The sequence below is a fragment of the Zingiber officinale genome, chromosome 7B (assembly GCF_018446385.1).
Source record: "Zingiber officinale cultivar Zhangliang chromosome 7B, Zo_v1.1, whole genome shotgun sequence".
Lineage (NCBI taxonomy): Eukaryota > Viridiplantae > Streptophyta > Magnoliopsida > Zingiberales > Zingiberaceae > Zingiber > Zingiber officinale.
The window spans coordinates 111,038,908-111,062,433 of NC_055999.1; the positions used below are offsets into that span (position 1 = coordinate 111,038,908).

Here is a 23,526-nt window from a genome sequence, read left to right on the forward strand (position 1 = left end):
GTTGAAATGGAGAAGAAGATCAACTCAAGGGGATAAATTTCCTCACTAATATATTATTCAAGCTAGGCAGTATTTCCTAGTGATATGGCTACACCCTCCCCTCTAACATCTATTTTTTTTTTTTTAAATCCTTTTTTGTTCGATGACTTTGGCAAGCAATGGCACTCCCTTGTGGCTCCTTTCTGAAGATGGGAATTAGGAAGCTTTTTCTGGTCTCCACAAGTTTAAAAGTCTACACCCAGATGGGTTCATCTCTGAATTCTTGATTGCTTCTTGGGATTTAATTAAGGGGGGCAGTTAAACTTTTCCATGATTTTGAGGGGAAAGCAAATTTGAATTACATCAACCAATTCAATATCATTCTCATCCCCAAAGTTGGAGTAAAAGGCTAAGTGACTTTCTGCCATCTTGGAGCATCTGCCACTGAAATTGATATCAAAACCCTTGTTACTTGGCTACAAAAATTACTCTATCTCATTTGTGAGTCACAATTTGCTTTGCAAAGAATAAAAGTGCTAAATATAGTTACACATGTGCAGCCGAGATCATTAGTTGGTGCTGATCCAGGCAAGAAGAGTCAGCGATCATTACACTCAATTATGAGATAAGAAGGCCTTCAATAATGTCAGTTGGTTAGCTCTCAAGAATGTTCTTTCTCTTCCCAATGCAATGGACTTCATAGGTTATGAAATCTAGTGCTCAGACCGTTGTGATAGTCAATAATCAGATTTGCTCTTGGTTTCAGTGCAGCAGTGGATCTCAGGCAAGGCAATTTTCTTTAACCATAACTTTTCATTCTTTCATCGAGTCCTCATTAAGGGAAAGGAGGCTGGCTTTTCTAGAGGGAGTAGCTCAATCTTGTTAGGATTGTAGTTTTGATATATTGCAATGTGCAGATGATATGTTATTTGTTCTCTAACCTCAGCTGTGAGAATTTGCAAATGCTAGTGGCAGCTTTTATGGCCATTAGTGGTATGAAAATCAACAAAAGAAAGTCCTCTATAATTTATATTGGGAGGGATTCACAAGTTGGAGACAATCAGGCAGGGATTTTCATGTCTATTGTAGCATTTTCCACTGACATATCTTCTCTTCAACTCAGACTAATAGGCCGAACAGAGGTTATTGAGACAACCTTATTGATAGAGTGGGGAGGCATTTTGACCCTTGCAAATAAGCCTTTCTCTCTCCAGGGGGTAGACCTATGCTCGTGATCAACCTTCTAAGTTATCTTGTGGTTATAGAAGTTTAGTGTATTTGATTCAGACTTGGCTCAGAGATTGTTTGTATCAAAATTTAAAATCTCAAGTTTCAAACCTTAACCGGAATGATATACTATCGTGTCGTACAAATATGGTTTCAGTATTTGGTAAGTATAAGAGTATACCAATTAAAAAGATCATTTCCATTAATATTTGATAATTACTACAAGAATCTTGATCACTTTGCTTATAAAGTTATCACCTATATTATATCTCATATCATATTTTGGTTTCTATAAATAAATTATATATATTTTTATAATTTTCCTTTTTATGTGTTTCTTTTGGGGTTAAAAACCCTAATAATTAGTTTCTTTGTTTCAATAATTGTTTCTACAAGTAAAAACTCAACAACTAGCTTAAAAAGAGTTTCGCCATATATAAAATGTGTATCTACAACCAAAATGTAGATCTATGTCAAATTTGTGTTCATATACATTACTGCTTCTATTAACAAACATATATATATATTCTTTAAGATGAGAATTATCAAAATGAGATCAAAATCTCTTATTCTAATCTTTTTCATCTAAAGAGGGGAAAAAATCAAAATATTTTATTCCTTTTCGAAATTCATGTAAAATTGCCAACTATTCTACTGAACTATTCATCTATTTAATTTATTTGCATAATTTTTAATATCAAAATAAAGCTAATTTGCTGGAACTATAACATCTTTGTAAGCAAGTCTTGCATAAAAAATAATTATGTCAAATCTTATTGTCCTTAGAAAGGACAATAATTAAAACTTTAGTGTAAACTTCATTCAAGTCCTATATCTCTCATTGTCCGTGCTGGTATTGACTTGTTTTGTGTCTCAATACGAGAGCGAAACAAAAAAATATTGACTGTTCCAACTCGCACAGCACAAGATTAATCAGTGGTTATTCATATAATCTTTAAAAAGCATTGTCAATTCGACTCATCACTTGTCAGATATCTCTCTTCTTAGAGCTCAGTTTGCTCACTGGTGAAATTGAGAGGCCTTATATCGTTAACTTAAAGCAATAAAATCAAACTCAGTTATACAACTGGTGTTGGCTATACTTTTTAAATGTTAGCCTGCATCGGAAAATGGTTCATCAAACATTGGCACTAGAGGTTGTTAACTGGTGGTTCCAAACCGGTCCTAGACTTCCTTTGGATAAACATTTGGGTGGCAAGATATTTATGACAATTAAGCATTGAATTTGACACATTCAGAATCACAAACACCTACCTTTAGCATGCACGGGTATCGGATGGTATCATAAAATGGTATGATATTAAAAAGAACCTTTCCTCTACTTTCTCTATATGCTCGAATGAGGGCATAAAACTTTGGCAGCTTGATCTCTCCATACCGATTTTGGGCTTCTCATTTAATCACCTTGTAGCTTATGGTGATTTAGATTTGTTTTTCCCATATGTTCAGTTGACGGTTCATTGCTTCAAAAGAGTCAGATACCATCTGGAGATGAAATGAGCATGGGATATTTTCAATAGGTCCACCCTATCAAATGCTCTTGAACAATGGTTGAACATTTTGGTGGTCCATTTGGGTGTGGGATAATATCTCTCCTATCAAGTTGAAGGTTCTAGTTTGGTTGAGCTCATGGAACCGACTAAACACGAGGGTAACATTGAGGAAAAAACATATCCAATTGCCGAATTTCTTCTACATCATGGGCAATAAATCCTCCAAGACTGTCAAACCAACATCACTTCTTAACATGTTCAATTGCAAGAATTGGTCGGTACACTTGACTCTTCCAAATCCTTATCATGGTATGCTGGATTCTTGGCACTAGACTGGATGGAGCTATGTGGAGCTCTCCAAGTAGAACACAACCTCAAGATTTTTAACACTTTTGCATGTTTGGTTGTATATGGTTTGTGTGGCCCGTTGACCAAGTTTTATTTTTTTTCAAAATGATCACTCGAGTGTGGAGGATTAATTCATAGATGCATTTGTACTATTCACCTCTGGAAGGTGAGAGTCCTAGTTAAATCTAGGAGAGCCTACATGTTGGCACTGGGCGACCTAACGGCCAGTTTATGAGTAGTGTCTTTCAATGTATATAGTACTGCAATCTAGCTGATGATCTAATCTGGGTCAAGAGTAGCCTCTCCCTCCGTTTTCTATGCTCTTGTATTTCTCAGTTCTCAATAAGAATGTGGTGGCATAGATCACTCAAGTGAAATAACAGAAAGCACTGTTCTGAAATGTTCCTCGGAAATAGCAATAGCTTGATGCACACTGTTATATAAGCATAAAACTCAGCAAAATTCTCAAAAGGAAACACTTACATGACTGGGCAATGAGACACGAAACCAGTACAGTAGATAATCGATCAACTTGTCATAACAATCACTGCATTCATTTTTAAGACAAGGTAAAAATGTTACTACTATCATGAACAATCATACAATCCTAAAAAACAACATACTTTCAAATAATGAAATGAATATGAATATAAAAAGCATTAAACAAATCAAACGTGTATTAATACACAGGACACTTAACAATTCTAGAACTGACGGATTTCACATTCAATGAAGTGAAACTGATTAACAATTCTAGGATGCAATTGATGTATTTCACAATCAAATAAGTTAAATTAATTAAAGTCTATAATAGATACCAGGTTATGGGTTATTGGTGTTATGGATTTAGTCCCAATTTTTTAAATTTAAGATTTCTAAGTTAGGTCCTATATCAAGATGTCATTATCCCTTTACAATCTACATAATATAAGATTCTAGTAGTGGAAACCTTGTTCGAAAAAAATAAACTGGGCATTCTAGGAGTGTTGACGGTTTCGAATTATCAAAAACTAAGATCTCAAAGGTTTCAACGACTTAAGGTGGAGCAACAAGATAATCGGATATTCAGAAGCCGAATGTTATTGGTGGTGGGATGACCAAAGGGTTGATCTAGAGGTGCCAGAATGGCATGATCAATTCGTTCACTGCCTGGTGACTTGCAAAGTGTCTCACAAACTTTTTGCAATCACCTTCGTGTATGGAAAAGTTATTATTGTTGGATGGAGACCGTTATGGGATGGCTTACAGCGTCTTGCCTCTGTTATGGGGAGGCCTTGGCTCGTGTTAGGGGACTTCAACTCATTCTTATCAGCTAGCGACAAATGCGGAGGACTCCCTACTGTACCTCATACTTTCACAGCTTCGTGTCTTCTGTGGGGCTGGAAGATTTGACATACATGGGCTGCCGATACACATTGACAAATGGGCACATTTGTAGCAAGTTAGATCGAGCTCTTACCAACAAACCATGGTTAGAAGAGGAGCTTCACAGCTTAGAGGAATTCACTCCACTGGGCTGCCTCTCAGATCATTCGGCTTGCATTTTTTCTACTCTAGATGGTGCCAACCAGATTCCTATACCTTTTAAGTTTTTTTTTAACATGTGGGCCAAGAATGAACTGTTCTTGCAGCTTGTGGAGACCAAATGGGCAGAACACTCCCAGCAAACACGAAATGGAACATCACACTTTTGGCTTTTACAACTTCTGAACCGACTGAAGATTGATCTAAAACAGCTGAACGTTAACCATTTCCAGCACATTTCACAAGGGCAGCAGCTGCACATCAACGTTTGGAAGACACTCAGATTGAGGGGCTTGCAAATGGCACCATGACAGATAAGTACAAGGCCGTACTATAGGATGTGACACGTTTAAGTGCTACTGCACACAGTTTTTGTATGCAACATGCATAGGTGGGATATTTCAAGCAGGTGGATCACAACTCCTTTCAAGCTCTAGTGAAGAGGAACAACCGGCGAAATGAGATCATGGTAGTGGAAAAGCCGGATGGGCAACTAACCACATCATTTGAGGAAGTTGTGAAAGCCTTTTCTGACCATTTTCAAACACAGCTTGGCATGGAAGTGGACCGGACTGAATTTCCACAAAATAGCTTGCAGTTTGGCCGGTTGTTGAGTTCTGATCAGCATGATGAATTTGTGAGTATGCCAACCCTGGATGAAATTAAGAGGGCGCTGATATGGGTCCAAGTTTTTCAAACAGTTATGGGACACTATAGGGCCAGTTTTTGTTGCTGTTGTACAAGAGTTCTTTCGTAGTGGGAAATTATTGCATCAATGAAACCATACCTTGCTTGCACTTGTTCCCAAATCGGCCCATGCTAGCAGCGTGTTAGATTATCAGCCTATCTCCTCCTGTACATTATTCTATAAGATTATTTCTAAGGGATTGGCAGTTAGGGTGTCAAGAGTCGTGGGTAAAATTCTTCATCAGTCTCAAGCGGCTTTTATGCAGGGCAGACTCATCATTGACAACATCCACTTAGCACAAGAAGAGGATCAGGGGTGGAAAAAATATCAAAAATTTCGGTATAACGCACATACCTTACCGTATTGGTATCAGTATAAAATCTATAATTTATTCAATATTTCGGTATATACCGAAATACTGAATAAATTATTTTATAAATTATTTATTTTTTCAATTAGGATTTTGGGCTTTAATAGGTTTTAGTTTGTTTAAAATTTTCTTTTCCCAACCTCATTCATCGACTCCACTCTCCACCAAGTTTGTTCTGGATTTTGACAAAAAAGCCAAAGGTTTGATTTCTCTTATATAACTTTAATTTTTGAACTTTTTCCTCTCTTTTTTGGATTTAGCATTGTATTTACAAGTTATATTTCAGATTGTATAGCAAATCATATGAATTATTATTGTTTTTCAAGATGGAGTCTAACACACTACCAAGTTCATCCCAAACATCAAACGCAATAGAATCTGAAGCACAGGAGTCTACAGGTTGGAATCAATTAAGAAAATCTTCAAAATCAAAGCCTCCTATAGCTCCTAAACAATCCGGAAGTATGTTTTGGGAGCATTGTGAAAAAGGAAAAAGGAAGTTCTGTGATGGAAGCGAACAACAAATAGGCATATGCAAATATTGTAAAGTTGAGATCCCAGCAGTTTACGGAAGTACCAATGGGTTAAAAAATCACTTAGTAAAGCGGTGTAAGTCAAGTCCGCTCTACAAAGCAAGTGGGAATGATAAAAGTCAACCTACATTGACGAATGAGATTATGGGACAAGGAAGTGTCTTAGTTCCTCGTACTTTTAATCAGAAAAGATGTGAATTGAAATTAGCAAGGTATGTGATTCTCGAAAAAATATCTTTTAAAGCTGTTGAAGGGAAGGAATTTGTAGAATTATTGCATGAATTACAACCGAAATTCAAAATTTCTGACTGAAATAAAGTTGCAAGTATGGTTTATGATCTATTCTAAGTTGAGAAAGTTAAGATACAAAGTGTGATCAACGATCAAAGGGTAAGTATCACAACTGATACTTGGATAACCATTCAAAACAAAAATTATATGGTAGTGACAACTCACTTTTTGGATGGTGATTGGAAGTTACATAAAAGAATAATTAACTTCACAAAAATCACTAGTCATGTAGGGGAAGAAATTGGTAAGATGGTTGAGGTTTGCCTCAGAAAGTGGGGGATAGAAAAAGTATTTTCAATTGTAGTTGACAATGCTTCCTCTAACGATATTGCAATTGATTATTTGAAAAGAAAAATGAAAAGTGAAAATTATTGTTGTTTGAAGGGAAATACTTGCACTTGAGGTGTGCATGTCATATACTTGTTAACGATGACTTGAAGGAGCTTAATGTTTCAATTTAAAGCTATAAGGAATGCAGAGAAAATTGTGTTGTAGCAGCTACTAACCAGTAGCTGCTACAATATATTTCTAAGTAAATTTTGAGAGGTCATACCTTTTGATTCTAGATGAACCATATAATGCACAATATATCAAATCGAAGATTTCTGAACGAGCTTTGATTTGATATTGGGCGTCTCGTGGTTCAATTTGAGTTAAAAGTTTTGACCTCTCAAAGTTAATTCGACAAACACATTGTAGCAGCTACTAACCAATAGCTGCTACAACACAATTTTCTCTGTTATAGCAGCAACTAACCGGTAGATGCTACAATAGCACTATGTTGTAGCAGCTATGGGTTAGTAGCTGCTACAATGTGTTTATTGAGTAAACTTTGAGATGCCATATCTTTTGATTATGAATGAACCATATAATGCACAATACATCAAATCGAAGATTTCTAAACGAACTTCGATTTGATATATTCTGAATCTTGTGGTTCAATCAAAAGTTATGACCTCACAAAATTCACTCAACACATTGTAGCAGCTACTAACCAATAGCTGCTACAACACAATTTTCTTTGTTGTAACAGCTACTAACTAGTAGCTGCTACAACATAATTTTCGATATACCAAAATCTTTGGTATGAAACTCATACCATACCAAAAATTCGATGTATAGTATCAGTATAAGTTTTTTTATACCGAATTTTTTGATACGGTATACGGTATGAAAATTCAGTATCGGTATACCGAACCAAGCCTAAAGAGGATATCACTCAGATCATCATAAAGATTGACCTCCAAAAGGCCTTTGACTCAATCAATTGGGACTTTATGAGAGAAGCTATGTTGAGACAAAACTTTCCTGTGCAGTTTGTATCATGGATCATGGAATGTGTGGCCACTACATCTTTTTCTTTGGCTATCAATGGAGGGACTTTTGGGCACTTCAAAGGGGCTAGAGGTTTGAGGCAAGGAGACCCATTATCGCCTTATCTTTTTGGCATTTATGTCTAGATTTTTGATAGGAAACTACAAATGTGCACCACGAGAGCGGACTTCAATTTTCACCCTCAGTGTGGGCATCTCTGTTTAGCAAACTTGACCTATGTAGATGATCTTTTCAACCGAGGTGATGTAGCATCCATGGGTGAGTTGACTACTTGTTTATTAGATTTTGGTGTAGCAGTCGGACTTCAAGTTAATAGACTAAAGTAAAATATCTGTTGGAGCAATCTTGCTCAAGACATTACTCATTGTTGATGTTTGGTTAAAATAGTTTAAGCTAGGCATTAATTGTGATCTAACATAAGTATTGAGTGAGCAGATACAAAGAAAAGACCAAGTATGAAGTTTTGGCAAGGAAAGATCCGGAGGTGTGATCTATTGGCAAAAAGGAGACTTAGCATGACGGAGCCAAAGGTAGCCCTTGAAGGCAAGCGCAAGGATGAGGAGTCGTGGAGACAGAAGCATCCTAGGGGCGTAAGGCTGAGGGAAGGTGCTTGGAGGCTTGAAGTCTAAGCTAAGGAAGTAAATTCAAGTGTATAAAATAATGTAAAACTGAGACGGTACAAACTGCTGTAAATTTCAGAAGTATAAGGTACTACCAGTCGACTGATGTCGGGAAAACTATAAAAGCAATTCTTAGAGCTTGGAGATAACCAACTATTCTAAAACCGAAAAAGTGCTCATCAAGTAATCCTCAAGCCTACAGATACTCATACTCTTCCTTCTGATCCTAACTTTCACTTTGTAAAAGGAAGAGGAGATTGTGTAAGGGTTTCTCCACCTTCGATTGTCATTCGAGAAGGAGAAGTTTATAGTGGAACTTCATTGTGTGGGTGTGTGCGCCTTGGATTAGTCACCTCAAGGAGGTGGAGACCAAGTAAACAAAGGGAGTTAGCATTGAATTTTTGTTTTCATACTTGTTCATTTGTTTCCTTTATCTTCCACTAACAAGTTGTAGGTCAAAAGCGAAAGAAAGGCTATTCACCCCCCCCCCCTCTAGCCGAACACAAAGGTCCTAACAATATCTTCCTTGAGTCTACAGTTGTAGACTCAAACGCTAGTAGATTCTTACCATCACTAGTTTCCAAGAGGGGACCATGTCCTTTTGATATATGGGGATCCCACTAGTAGTGGTGCGCCTTCAACTTTCTAATTATATCCCCCCTAACTAACTCTTTGACCCACCAAATCAATGCTAGGCAGAAAAAGACTCTGTCATACGCTGGCAAGGTGCAACTGATCACGTCAATCTTACGAGGAGTTTGAGTGCTTTTGGCTATCCATCCTTCCTTTGCTCCTTGACAACACTGATAGAATCTACAAAATTTGCAGGTCTTTTATGTGGACACCTAAGTATCCTCCAGTAGCATGGGCGGATATATGCAGACCGACGGATGAAGAAGGTTTGGGATTTAGAGACTTGCGAGCTTGGAATTTAGCCCTATTGGCTAAAGTACTTTGGAGGATACAGACTAAGGAAGATGCACTTTGGATAAAATAGGTCGATCACACTTAATTAAGGAGTGTAAATTTATGGACTTGGGAGGCTGCCCACACAAATTGTCAAACAGTTACTGCAGATACGGGATCTCGTATTATCGGCTGCTAGGTCATCAAAGGGGACAAAAGCTAGCAGATTGGTTTGATCAGGATGGTGGTGTGGCTCAGGTATATGACTTCTTTAGGCAGCCTAGTCCTAAGAAGCAGAGTCATGTAGTTACCCTCTATATGTTGGCACTAAAGCAGCTTACCATGAGAGACAAACAGGAGTACATAGAGGACCGGCAGTGCACCTTTTGTTGATAGATGTTGAAGTCATAGGAGCATCTATTCTTCGAGCACCCCCCTATAGCAGAGGATCTAAATGGGACAGGAGATGTCTACATATTGGCGAATGATGAGGGTCTCTAGGAGATATTATCATGAGAGTAGAATGCTGACAAAGGCTCATCATCTTGCCTCGTCGTCTATGATACACCATATATGAAGTGCTAGAAATAAAAGTTTCTTTGGTGAGGGACAGATAGATTGTGAGAAGATTTTTAGAAGTGTGCAAACTCATGTATACCGGTCCTTGGGAGCATAAGTCGCTCCTAATGGTCAATTCTTGTACTTTTGGTTTGAGATATAATTTTTTTTTACTTATTCAAAAATATATATATAAGATTCTAGTATCCATGAGGTTTCCAAAAAAAAGCTTACGAACTCAACATCCTATCCAACACTATTGAAGAAAGTAAACCACACTATCTAACATCATCCTTAGGACAACTTAGTATATGCAATGCATTATTTATCTTATTGCATGGAAAATGTCACTGTTAGAATATGTATATGTATATATATATATATGGGTATTTTTGTAATTATGTTATATATCTTTTTTCATATAAAAGGCCTAACTCTTGATATCCAAGACACGAGATTTTAATTTTTTCTTTTAACATGGTATCAGAGCCAAGTTAAAGTAAACCCTAATTTCTTAAGAAACCCTAATTTTTCTATCGTGTGCGCCGACACTACCCCGAGCCTTTCCTCTCCACGATTCCCTTCCATTTTCTCCTCTCTGAATCCTCTCTTGCCGTCGCGCCACCGCCGCGGGCATTCCGATCGCGTCGACGCTCCCTCGCCCAACCCCACCTCCTCTGCCAGCGTGTTCTCCCCGCTCCTGGCCGTCTTCGTTTTTCGCTGTTTTTTTTCGCCACGTACCTGTGCAACGGAGCCCTAACCGTCGGTAGCCCAAGTTCGTCTGACTCTGTTTCGTCGTCTCCGTCCCGGACGATCAAAGAGAAGATCGCCACGCGTCTGCGGCGCTGCTCAATCGCGCGGACTAACCGTCGCTGTCACTGTGTCCTTTCATTACCGCCGCCGCCTTTGTGCTATAGCTCGTGATTCTTCTCGTTGCTACAAGCTCTCACAGGCGCAGCTAGGGTTCGCAACATCTCTCTCGGACCCACTGCACCGGCTACATCATCAGCATCTTCTTCGGCATCCATCAGCGTTGTCCACCTGTCCGAAGTCCTCAGCCGTACTTCGCAGTCCTTTCCAGACTGATCAATGGTTACATCCGGCGTCCCAAAGCCAGATATCTCAATCTTTACCAACCACATCACTGCACCCCTTTCTCCCGAGCAGTTGGATGGTAATTCAGAATTACGGCTCTTGGGCCTCTCACATTGAGCTTTGGCTTGTTGGACAGGGTTATGAGACACATCTCACTCAAACTGAAGAAGATGTTCAAGTCGTCGATCGTTCTCTATAGAAGAAGGTTGACGCTCAGTTATGTTGCATTATCTGAGCCACCATTCATCCATCTCTTAGGAATGTCTTCCGTACTCACAAACCCTGCAAAGCTATTTGGACACAGGCTCTACAACTTTTTACAAACACCTCTCGGCGACTCTATCAAATTTGTGAAGTTCTCATGACCATCCTCAATGCCCATCAAATTAAAGACTCAATGTCAACTTATCTGGGTTCGGTCTCTAGCCTTCTTTGTGACTTCAATGAACTGCTACCGCCTGCGGCTACTCTTGTTGAAGAGCTTGAAAATCGGAAGAAATTTTTTACGTCTTTGGCTTTTATGGTCTGCCCACAGATTATTCTCATGTTCGTGATCAGATCCTAGACAGCCCCACAGAAGCTACCATGGACAATACTTGGACGACTCTCCTCCATGTCCCGATCAAAGTCTTGATGATGTCTTCTTCTGTTCCTGTTGACTCATCAGCTTTGGTCTCTCAACACAACAACAGACATCCACCTCACAAGGGTGACAAAGGATGTACTTGGTGTGATCATTGCCACCTACCGGGACACACGATTGATAAATGCTAGAGTCTACATGGTCGACCTCCACACGTTGCTCAGATCGTTCAGAGTTATGTTGCTCCTTCAGCTTCCGCTTCACAATTAACACCGGCGCCGACCCGACTACCTTCTTATAATGACTTTCTGAAATGATTTGAGGATCGCCAGGTTTTTTATTCCACTACTACTATTGCACATGCTGGTAATTCCTTTGATGACATATCTCGTTCTTCAGGTCCTTGGGTTCTTGATTCTGGGGCCACCGATCATATCACTAGGAATAAATCCCTATTTTCTTCTCTAACTACTTCCGGTTATTTACCAATGGTCACCATGGCCAATGGTTCCCAAACTCAATCCCAGGGTATTGGCATTGTTCATCCTTCTTCATCTCTTTCCATTCATAATGTTCTTTATGTTCCCGGAGCTCCCTTTAATTTATTGTCAATAATTCAACTTACTCAGTCTCTTGATTGTGTCATTTCTTTTACTAAAATGTTTGTTTCCTTACAGGACCGGAGTACGGGGAGGATGATGAGCTTCGGATGTGAATCTCATGGCCTATATCGGCTTCAACAACCCTCTCTTGTTGGTTCGGCGGCGACATCTCCACTTCTTATTCATGCTCAGTTGGGACATCCAAGTCTTGATAAGTTGAAACAATTACATCCTAGTCTTTCTCACTTAGAGTCTTTGTCTTGTGAGCCGTGTCAGTTAGGTAAGCATGTTCGTAGTTCTTGTTCTCCTCGCATTGAGAGTCGGGCTATGTCTCCTTTTGCTTTGGTTCATTCTGATGTTTGGGGTCCGAGTCATGTTTCATCTACGATGGGGTCAAGGTATTTTGTTACTTTTATAGATGATTTTTCCCATTGTACATAGTTATATCTGATGAAGGATCTTTCAGAGTTGTTTTCTATTTTTGAACCTTTTTTTCATGAAATAAAAACTCAATTTGGCACTTCCCTTTGAACTTTGCAAAGTGATAATGCACGCGAGTATTTATCTACTCAGTTTCGTACCTTCTTAGCATCTCATCGTGTGTTACATCGCACGTCTTGCCCTCATACCCCTCAATAAAATGGGATCGCAGAACGCAATAATCGTCATCTTCTCGAGACCACCCGGACTGTTCTTCTCCATTCTTATGTTCCTCATCAGTTCTGGGGTGACGTCGTACTTACTGCGTGTTATCTCATCAATCGCATGCCTTCCTCCACTCTCCAGGATAAAATACCTCATCATATCCTCTACCCTCATCATCCTCTTCATCCTTTACCACCTCGAGTTTTTGGTTCTATATGTTTTGCTAATAATCTTGATCCTAGCATTGATAAACTCTCTCCCCGGTCTCATAAGTGTGTTTTCCTTGGGTACCCACGGTCTCAGAAAGGGTATAAGTGTTATTCCCCTACTCTTCGTCGGTACTTCATCTCTGCTGATGTCACATTCTTTGATTCGGTTTCATTTTTTGGACCTCCCGCTTCCTAGTCCGAGGTTTCTCCCTCCTCTCCACATGCACCAATGGCCATCTTTTGTCCTCCGGAAGCGCCTCTATCATCCTCGGCCTCATCTCCTCCTTCAGGTTTATCAGCGTCGTCCTCGTCCTGCTTTGTCGCCGACCAGCACTGATACTGCTGCGAATACATCTTTAGAGCCAAGTTCTTCGTCGTTTCCTCTGATCCCGTCTCCTGACTCTGATATTCCTATTACACTTCGAAAGGGTATGTGTTCCACTCGTAATCCTTCTCCTCACTATGTTTCTTTGAGTTATCATCATCTTTCTCCTTCCTATTATTCTTATCTTTCTTCCTTGTCGTCTGTTTCTCTTCCTAAGACTGCAGGTGATGCCTCTGCCATCCAGGATGGAAATAGGCTATGCTCGATGAAATGTGTGCTTTACAGAGTAGTGGGACTTGGGACCTCATTCCTCTACCACCTGGGAAGTCAGTGGTTGGTTGTCGATGGGTGTATACAGTAAAGGTTGGTTCAGACGGTATGGTTGACAGACTTAAGGCGCGTCTCGTCGCTAAAGGCTATACTCATATCGTCGGATTGGATTATGGGGATACTTTTTCTCCTGTTGTCAAGATGTCTTCTGTACGCCTATTCCTGTCAATTGCTGTGATTCGCTATGGGCCTCTTTATCAATTGGACATCAAAAATACATTCTTACATGGTGATCTGCTGGAGGAAGTCTACATGGAGCAACCTCCGTGTTTTGTTGCTCAGGGGGAGTCTTCTGGTCATGTATGTCGCCTGCGGAAATTTTTATATTTTGATATGGCCTCGAGCAATCACCCAGAGCATGGTTTGGTAGATTTAGTACTATTATTCAACAGTTTGGCATGACTCGGAACGAGGCTGACCATTCTGTCTTTTATCGTCACTCATCTACTGGTTGCATCTACGTAGTGGTTTATGTTGATGATATTATCATCACAGGTAGTGATCATCTTGAAATTTCATAAGTGAAACATCTTTTCAAACATTTCCAGACAAACGATCTCAGCAAACTTAAATATTTCTTGGGGATAGAAGTAGCACCGTCTAAATAGGGGATCATCATATCCCAAAGGAAGTATGCGATGGATATTTTGGAAGAAACAAGAATGTTAAACTCAAAGACAGTCAACAACCCTATGGATCCTAATGTCAAGCTCATGCCAAATCAGGGGGAGCCTCTTCCAGACCCTGAACGGTATAGGCGATTAGTAGGGAAACTAAGCTACCTTACTCTTACTCGTCTAGATATTTCATTTGCAGTAAGTGTAGTAAGTCAGTTTCTCAATTCTCCATGCAAAGAACATGGGATACTGTGACTCGCATTATTCGATATATCAGAGACACACCAGGAAAGAGTCTTCTATATGCAAACAAAGGACATACTCGAGTTGTGGGATATTCTAATGCAGATTGGGCAGGATCTCCCTCTGATAGAATCTATTTTTGGGTTTTGTATATTTGTCAAAGGTAACCTTATTTCTTGAAAAAGTAAAAAATAGAATGTTGTGATAAGATCTAGTGCAGAGACAGAATATCGAGCTATGGCTATAGCTAGTCAAGAACTTATATGGCTAAAACAGTTGCTTTAGGAACTAAGGTTTGGAGAGGTTACACAAATGTCACTCATATGTGACAACCAGGCAGCTATGCATATTGCCTCAAATCCAGTTTTTCATGAGAGGACAAAACATATTGAAGTTGACTGTCACTTTGTCAGAGAGAAAGTCATATCTGGAGAAATATCTACTAGTTTTGTAAACTCACATGATCAGCTTGCAGATATATTCACTAAGTCATTGAGAGGTCCCCGAATTGACTATATATGTAACAAGCTTAGTACATATGATCAATATTCTCCAGCTTAAGGGGGAGTGTTATATATATATATATATATATATAAGGGTATTTCTGTAATTATGTTATATATCTTTTTTCCTATAAAAAGGCCTAACTCGTGATATCCAAAACACGAGATTTTAGTTTTTGCTTTTAACAGTCACAATTTTAGAAAATATACCAACTATCTATTAAAGATGGAGTCATGATTTCGATTCAATTGAATTGGATAGTACTAGAATAAAATCCATGCTATGGTCTTTTCAAGTTTATAGGGAATTAGTAAAGGCATGTAAGGACCTAATTTTGATCTTTGACTGCTTAACAAGCCGAACACTCTAGCACAATTTGAACAACATCTCAGCTCAAAGATGTCTAATAAATCAGCCTAAAGCAAGAGGGTATGGAAATGCTCCAATGTGTGATTCCCAAACTAAGAAGTCACTATGTGAGGTTCAGAGAATGCACAGGTGTGTACCCTCAAACAGGTAATGATTTCTACAAACAAAATATGCCAAATCATGGTAGTTCCCTTCTGGAATATCCAGGGTACTCATCCTTAATTGCTCAAACCCAATCACCGTTGTGCTCATCCTATGTAAAGTAGTCACTATTCAACTTAATCCGTTGTACTCATCCACATCACTTGATCTAAAAAGTTATGTATTATCTGGATTCCAAAACATGCGTTGTTTTTGCTCATGAACATCCATGCCTTGCATCAATCACTAAGGCCACAAAACAATTCAGGTTAATTCAAATTTTTATCAAAATAAACAAACCAGATCAAATTGTACTCATTCTGAATCCCAACGTTCTAGCTATTGTTAGTTATGCCAGGCCATAGGTTTGTCCTCAACTCACCCTAGAGTGACACAAAATTGCCATGATGTTTTAGCTTTTCCCATGTGGATTGAGACTTCAAAATTTAGAACCTAGCATTGGCTGTAGAAAAATGACCATAACAGAACCTGTGCATAAAGAATAACCTTAAAAGGTGCATGGCCTATAAGCATTTGTGATGACTTTATACAAGAAATTTCACTAAACACCCAAAAGTCCCCTAACAAAAAGCTAACTGAAACACACCACCTCACAACTCACCTTCTTTGTTCCAGCTTCCATGGGATTCATTGTATGCACCATAGAACTCTTCTCTCTCATTTCCTTACCCTACATTGTTGAACTACAACTAAATCAGACCTTGTTGTATGATGATCCATTGACCCATCCACTGAACCAAAACAACTCGAAAGAGGATGCCAAAAACATTTTGAACATCCCAAGAGGGAAGCGAAGTGATCATGATGGTCCAAATGCAGAAACCACTTGGATTAGCATACAAGGATGTAAAGCACAACTGCCAAGGTGAGAACCCTCCATTTCACATAATTGTGTGTAAACATGTAGCCAGATCAGATTAGATAACTGAGTTTTTTTTTAAAAAAAAATCTAATATGTTACAGATGGCAAACAGTTCAAATTTCACTTTCAAGTATCAACTATAGACACATTCAATTATACAAAGAATTAGAACACAATGCAAAACTATGCAAGTAGTTGCATGGGATGTTTCTACGAACTTACTTGCAAAGGTATGTCCTGGGAGTGATCATTTCCGGATGATTTAATTGCAGATTTGTTCTATCTGCAACAATAAGTTTTATGCAATGAAAATTTGTATATATTAGTGAACCAAAGAAAAAGGAATAAGCACTAAAAATGCCTGATACAGTTCCTTGTAGTTTTAGATAAACTTTCTTATATATTTTCTGCATTTTACACTTTGAAAAATCTCACAAGCCATAATTAATAATAGCCTGTTTATGTGGCCAGAAGTACAGAAGATCCTTGTACTTTTAGATAAACTTCCTTAAATATATCCTGCACTTCTACAATTAATGATGATGCCTATCATTGTTATTTAAGGCGTGGGGCGCCCAAAAGAGTATAGTTGTTATGGGGGGCGCATGGTGCAAGGTGAGGCGTACACCTTACCAAAGTAAGGCGTTCCAAGTAAAAAAAAATTTACCATTCAAACATATACAAGGAATTTCTATCAAAATATTTCACTAACAAAAATATAGTCCATAAAATATTAAACAATAATATAAATATAAAATTCACTAGCAAATAAATACGTTATACACAATTCAAATTTTAAAAAAAACATCAAATATCGAAATCATCATCATCTTCCTCAATCATATCATTATCATCATTAGATTTGTATAGCTGAATCATCAATTTCCTCAAGAATGATTTTTTCTTCTTCATCAATAAATTGACTTGTAGAAGATCTTCTCTTAGTTCCTTTTGATGTAGTTGCCCTTCGTTTGAAGAGGATGAACTCAAGATCTAAAACTGTAGGCATCTTCACCAACTCTAGAAGTTCGTGCAACTTCACTCCAAGTCAAATTATCATCATCAAATACTAAATCATTTTCTTTATCAGTGTTATTATCCAATCCCCTCATTAACCATTCATTACTATCGTCAATCTCATCCAAAGAAATAGGATTGACAGTGCTGAGGAAGACTCAAGTATAGAATAGATTGGAAACACTATTAACTAGATTTAGAAAACCTTAACCAATTTAAGTAACCAAATGAAGATTATACGAATAATTAAAATCTCAAACCAAGCAAGAATTTTGGAATTTCGATCTATAACAAAATGATACAGTTTCGATATCATATTGTATGTGTTGAAACGATTTCAATACTTAGTTAATTGAATTATAATAATAAAATAACTAATATTACTTAATAATAAATTGTAATTTTTAATTATATTTAATTATATAGTTATAACTCATATTTAATTTCCTGTTTATTTTTATTCATTAATTTAATTACCTTAGTAAAATTAAAAATGTTTGTAACCATTTAGTTTTAATTTTTATCTATAATTCCTTGTAATCTCTATACTTCTTTAGTTTTATAATAATTTACACGTAATCTATTCAACTTTTGCACTTAGAATGTTGAAATGAACAATGAAAAATGAGACATTTTCTAGTCCTCTAAATTTGAGGCATGCTTTACTTGCAAATTTTGTAAATTTTAACCAATTTCAAATTTCAAGGTTGAGAATCTTCATTTTTTATGGTGTAATTTTGTGTAAAATGAGCAAATATTTTTATTAATTGTGTAAAATTTATTTACGAGCATTTGATAAGAACTTTGAGTAAAATATCATTTTTTCATATTTGCTATGATAGAACCCTAAATGAAAAAAGTTATTAGATGTGATGAAATAATTTAAAATTCTACCATGAATTTTAATTTGGTTTTGTTTGTTCTACGTAATTATAATTATTAAAGTTAACAAAAAAAATAAAGAGATTCAAAAATTTTAAATTTTTTTGAGACATAAAATATTATATTTTAAAGGATCTAAGCATAGCATTGGTATGGTCACCTAAAAAATCCAAACTAGAAGTAGCATCTCACCAAGATGAGTCGATCATGTGATACCTTCCCTTCCATTCAACTAACAAAATGAATAGCATGGAAACTACATAGTTTCAATACTTATTTTATCATAAATAAAAGTATATTTTAGGTTTAAATTAGATTTGACAGGATCTAAGCATATAATTTGTTGGTCTAACCAAAAAATCCAATCAGGAGTAGCATTTCACCAAGATGCAGTCCATCATGAGATACCTTCCCTTACCAACTAACAAAGTGAACAGAGCAATGGAGACTACAAAGTTTCAATCCTTATTTTATCATAATCGAAAGCTTACCAATTTCTTTATTGCCAAACTTTGTGATCCAATCAGAAATGAGAACCTGCAATGTTTTCCCTGTGCGCTCTATACACCTTTCAGTTACCTGAATAACATTTTTTAGCATCATAAGAGCTCAAATTACTGTAAATTGTAAATACAGTTATGTAAATTATTCATACATCTTTTTCATATCGATTATTCCGGTGCACTGAATCAGGAATTCTTAAAATTGTGCGCTCAAAAACCTGCGGTTTAAAGATGTCTCATAATGATGTTGTAAAATAAACCAAGTTGCAAAATGCCAAAGAAGTTTATTATGTAAACAGATTGCAGTTATGCAAGCCATTATTAACTCTCCCAAGAATAGATTGTTAAAAACAATTAAAAATAGGATGCACATTCAACAAAATATGGCACCCTTAGAACATGATAATATTTCTATTATCAACACTCCTCAAACAAGCTAACAATTAACTTACAGTTAAGTATTGCAAATTCTTGTGTTCAGATTAACATAATCCTACCACCTACAGTCAAGCAACCAAGTTCCAATGATATGATAGTAATAGATGAAATGACAACAAAAATAGAACAAGACCAGACGTGGCCAACTTTACTACAATTGGCATAGCCAAATTGGCCTAATCAGAAGAAACACACTTAGTTTAACGGCGACTATAAGCCTGTATACCAGTTTCTATTTTGTTTAGTGCATTTTCAGTTCAATCAAATGAAAACAGATCAAAATGATAAAAACCAATATAATTTGAAATCAAAATTCCAAGGATACCAATGGCTTGTAATACGACCATTCAAAATAATAGCATCAAAATTTTAGCATAATTCTATGCCAACTCACATTTCTACATACTCTACAATGCATAATCATTCACTACAGTAGCTGCCTCTTCATATAAAAAGGAACTACAAATAGAATGTTGAGATAATACAAGACGAACTATGTCGGACATAAATAGCTCCTAAAGGCCAATTCTTGTACTCCTGATTTGTGCTATACTATTTTACTTATAAAAAAACAGGATAATATAAGACGAACTACCTTAAAATCATATGTCAAATATATAACAATAAAAAATAAAAATAAACATGATCAGGTAGAAAAAATATTGGATACATTGTAGAACATACACTAGTACACTACCCTTGACCACAAGATATAATTACTAAGAAAATTCTTAAACCATAAAATTTTCCCTCTATACATGGATAAAACAAACATTTTAAGAGTTAATATTTTATTGCAATACACAACACAGTTCTTTTTTACTCTTTGACACGGAAGACACAAAAATAAACCAAATAAATTGATCTCAAGAGATAGATGCTATGAAAATTCTTAAACCAAAAAAACTCCCATTCTACAATGTATACATAGCTAAAACAAACATTTTTGATAGTGTATCACAATAGACACTTGGTTCTTTTTAACTTTTCACATGGCAAACAATATAATAGAATAATTTGGTACAATATTCAGTCACTGAGCAACAGAAACAGATTTCCATGAGAAAAATGAAATGTATAAAAGAGAATTTTAGTAACAAAGCCATACCGGTTTGAATGTTTCTTCAGGACAAATCACATTGAATTGTTGTGCATCTAAACCTTGAGTAGTCCAGTAGGCACCACAAAATGTCCTACTGCATCCTAAGCCTGCAAGGTAATTCAAAATGGAGATGAGACCATGATGGATATGACGACAACAACAACCAAACCTTATCCCACTGTGGAGTAGCCTATATGGATCCTTCTACATCATTGAGCTCTATCCCCTATTATATCATCATCTATATTTAAATAAATTTTATTTTATTCTATTATTGCTAACCAAGTTTTTTTTGGGTCTTTCTCTTATGTGCGTATTTGTCATAATTTCACACCGTCTAACTAGGGCATTTATTGGCCTTCTAAGTACATGTCCGTGCCATTTTAAATATGTCTCTCCGAGTTTTTCTTCATGCAACTCCGAATTTCTCTCTAATGCTCTCATTTCTTATTTTGTCCATACGAGCATATGTTCACACATCCACCTTAACATCTTCATCTCTACAACTTTCATCTGCTCATGTGCTCAAGCTATAGCCCAAAATTCAGCGTCATATAACATAGTAGGTCTAACCGCCGTTTTGTAAAACTTCCCTTTAAATTTTAGAGGTACTTTATGATCACATAAAACACCCGACGCTAATCTCCATTTCAACCATCCTTAGAGACCATGATGGATGAGACTAACAAAATATATGTGATATGGGTTATAAGGAGCAGATCCCATGCAATAATGTGAAAAAGGATATAAGGAGAAGAAAGAAGAAATAGGGAGGCTTGGGTAAAATAGATACGCTTGGTAAGCAAATCTCGGTCGAGAATGTAGGACCGACCGGGCTAAAACCGACTAAGGGCATAACGCGTGTAGATATGCTTAGCAGGCAAATCTCGGCCAAGCATGGAGTACCGGTCGAACCGAAATAGGTGAAATATTAGCACGCGCACATATGCCCGGCAGGCAAGCCTCGGTCGAGCATGCAATCCCGACCGAGAATATAAGCTCGACTGAACTAAAACAGACAAAGAACTAGCACGTTTAGATGCGCTCGGTAGTCGAGGTCCGACCGAGCATAAAGTACCGGTCAAACTAAAGCAACAGAGTGCCAATGAACCTAGGAGCGCTCGGCAGGCAAAGCTTGGCCGAGCTTAGAAGGCATTTAAGCTTAAGTAATCTCTAGCATATGATCGGCCGAATGAAGGCCGACTGAACATAACAAGGCTCAAACATGCTCGGCAGGCAAAGCCCGGTCGATCATAAACACAATATAAATATAACACACTCGGTAGTAGAAGTCCGGCCGAGCATAGGCATAATATGCTCAATAATAGAATTCTGGGCGGGCATATCGACACGCACTTTCCTAAGGCTATTAGTATAAGATCGACCTGGCAAAACCCGGCCGGGCATAAACAACCTTGTTACATCCTTTACATATACCTGACCAAAATTAACTTAACAGAAAATATTCTCAATATACAAATACATCTGTTATATTAATGATATATGAACAATATGTAATCATATGACAGCCTGTTTCATTTAGCGGGAAATATTTTCTAGAGACTTCTGTAGGTAAACTAAACGACAAAGAAGGTACATCTGGGATACAAAAAATATTCCTTGAACTATTATTGCAGATAACGCCATCTCCTAACAAACTCTAACGAACTGGGGTCCATCTCATGACTACGGAGGTTATATGAGGTGATATAAAAAGGAGAATTCTCTCCAAGGCATCTGGGAGGATCATCGAGGGATCAGTAAGCGAACTCTAGAAAAAACTCTCTTACTATTCTTCTTCTTCTTCCTCTTCTTTCATCTTCAAAAGAGGGAACTGCCTTGAGTGTTGAAGGACCTAGCTAGGGATTCCCACCCCGGTCCTAAGTCACTAACGCTTTGTTGGCGGATCTCATGGTGCGCAGGCGAGGTCCTCTCTAGCAGATCTGCTTCGCCGGAGTTCTTCACCAGATTTACTTCGCCGGACTTCATCTTCTTCAGATCAACTTCATTGGAGGTTTTATTCTTCAGATCCACAACACCGAGATCTTCTTCATCAGCCTTCCTAGTCACCCCTCGGAGTCTCGCCGGAGATTCACCGCACCGGAGCTTCTTTAGATCCTCGGGACTCACCTTCTTCACCATCTTCATCCACCAGAACACCAGCGCTTCATCTCGTCGGATTGAAACAGGATCAATATGTAAAAAATCTCTTTAAGATGATTAAGCAAAAAAACAAATCAAAAGATATTGGTCCATGGCAAAAGATATAAGATGGATAGTCAAATAAACATCCTGAAAATTACTGTTGAATTTTCTTAAACATAGCACCCTCAAGTGGAATAGGTTCCAATAATAAAAAACTCAGTCGAATATTCAAATACTGGCAATAAAGAACACAACGATGAGATAACATTGTGCTGCAGCATCTAACAAAGATGGTTTGTTAATATACGAGCTTTATTGAAACACCTACAGCATATTCAATTGTATTGGTTGATTCTAAAGCCAAGGTTAAAAGTTTCAAAGCGTGCTGGAGTTTTGGTTTTTTGAGTGGAAAAGTATGGTTTTGGGACTGTACTCTGATACAGTTCGCTAATTATTTACATACAAATATAAATCTATACCAATAAAAATGAATTTGCATTAACATTTGGGATGTTATAAACTGGTATGAGCATCTCAACCGCTTTATTTATACCACATGTCCATCAGTCACAATATTAATTAATTACAGTCTTAATAAAATACAGTATGTATTAATTAATTACATAACCAAAACTAAATTTTAATTTAAATTAAAATCTATTTGATTACAATCGGTTAATTTAATTTTCATTATTAAATGAGATAATTAATCATATTAATTGTAATTTGTATTAATCATATTATATTAGAAGAGGAGCCTTGGCATAATAATATATAACTCAATATAACTAATTATATTAATTAATTAATTATATGTAATTGTTGTTTAATTAATTTTATGAATAATATATAGTTAATTAGTAAAGTATATTTTATGAATGAATTGATTTAAAGGTCTCCAAGTCATATTGACACGGTATGATATCAAAATTGAACTAGAAACACTGACAATATTCTCATTAAGAGACTCCCAAGCCCTTTTATTTTAATTAATTTTCTT

The 23,526-nt window shown here is 37.1% G+C and overlaps 1 protein-coding gene across 2 annotated transcripts in view; it reads right to left on the reverse strand.

Moving 5' to 3' along the window:
• LOC122006914 (E3 ubiquitin-protein ligase CHFR-like) overlaps positions 1–23,526 on the reverse strand; it is a 41,779-nt gene that overhangs the window by 685 nt on the left and 17,568 nt on the right. For both annotated transcript variants that reach the window (XM_042562607.1, XM_042562608.1), the window contains 5 exons: positions 20,388–20,488; positions 18,994–19,059; positions 18,830–18,917; positions 16,662–16,722; positions 3,552–3,615 (listed from right to left, as the gene is read on the reverse strand). In XM_042562607.1, the coding sequence (XP_042418541.1) occupies positions 3,552–3,615; positions 16,662–16,722; positions 18,830–18,917; positions 18,994–19,059; positions 20,388–20,488 (380 nt within the window). The remainder of the gene's footprint in view (positions 1–3,551; positions 3,616–16,661; positions 16,723–18,829; positions 18,918–18,993; positions 19,060–20,387; positions 20,489–23,526) is intronic.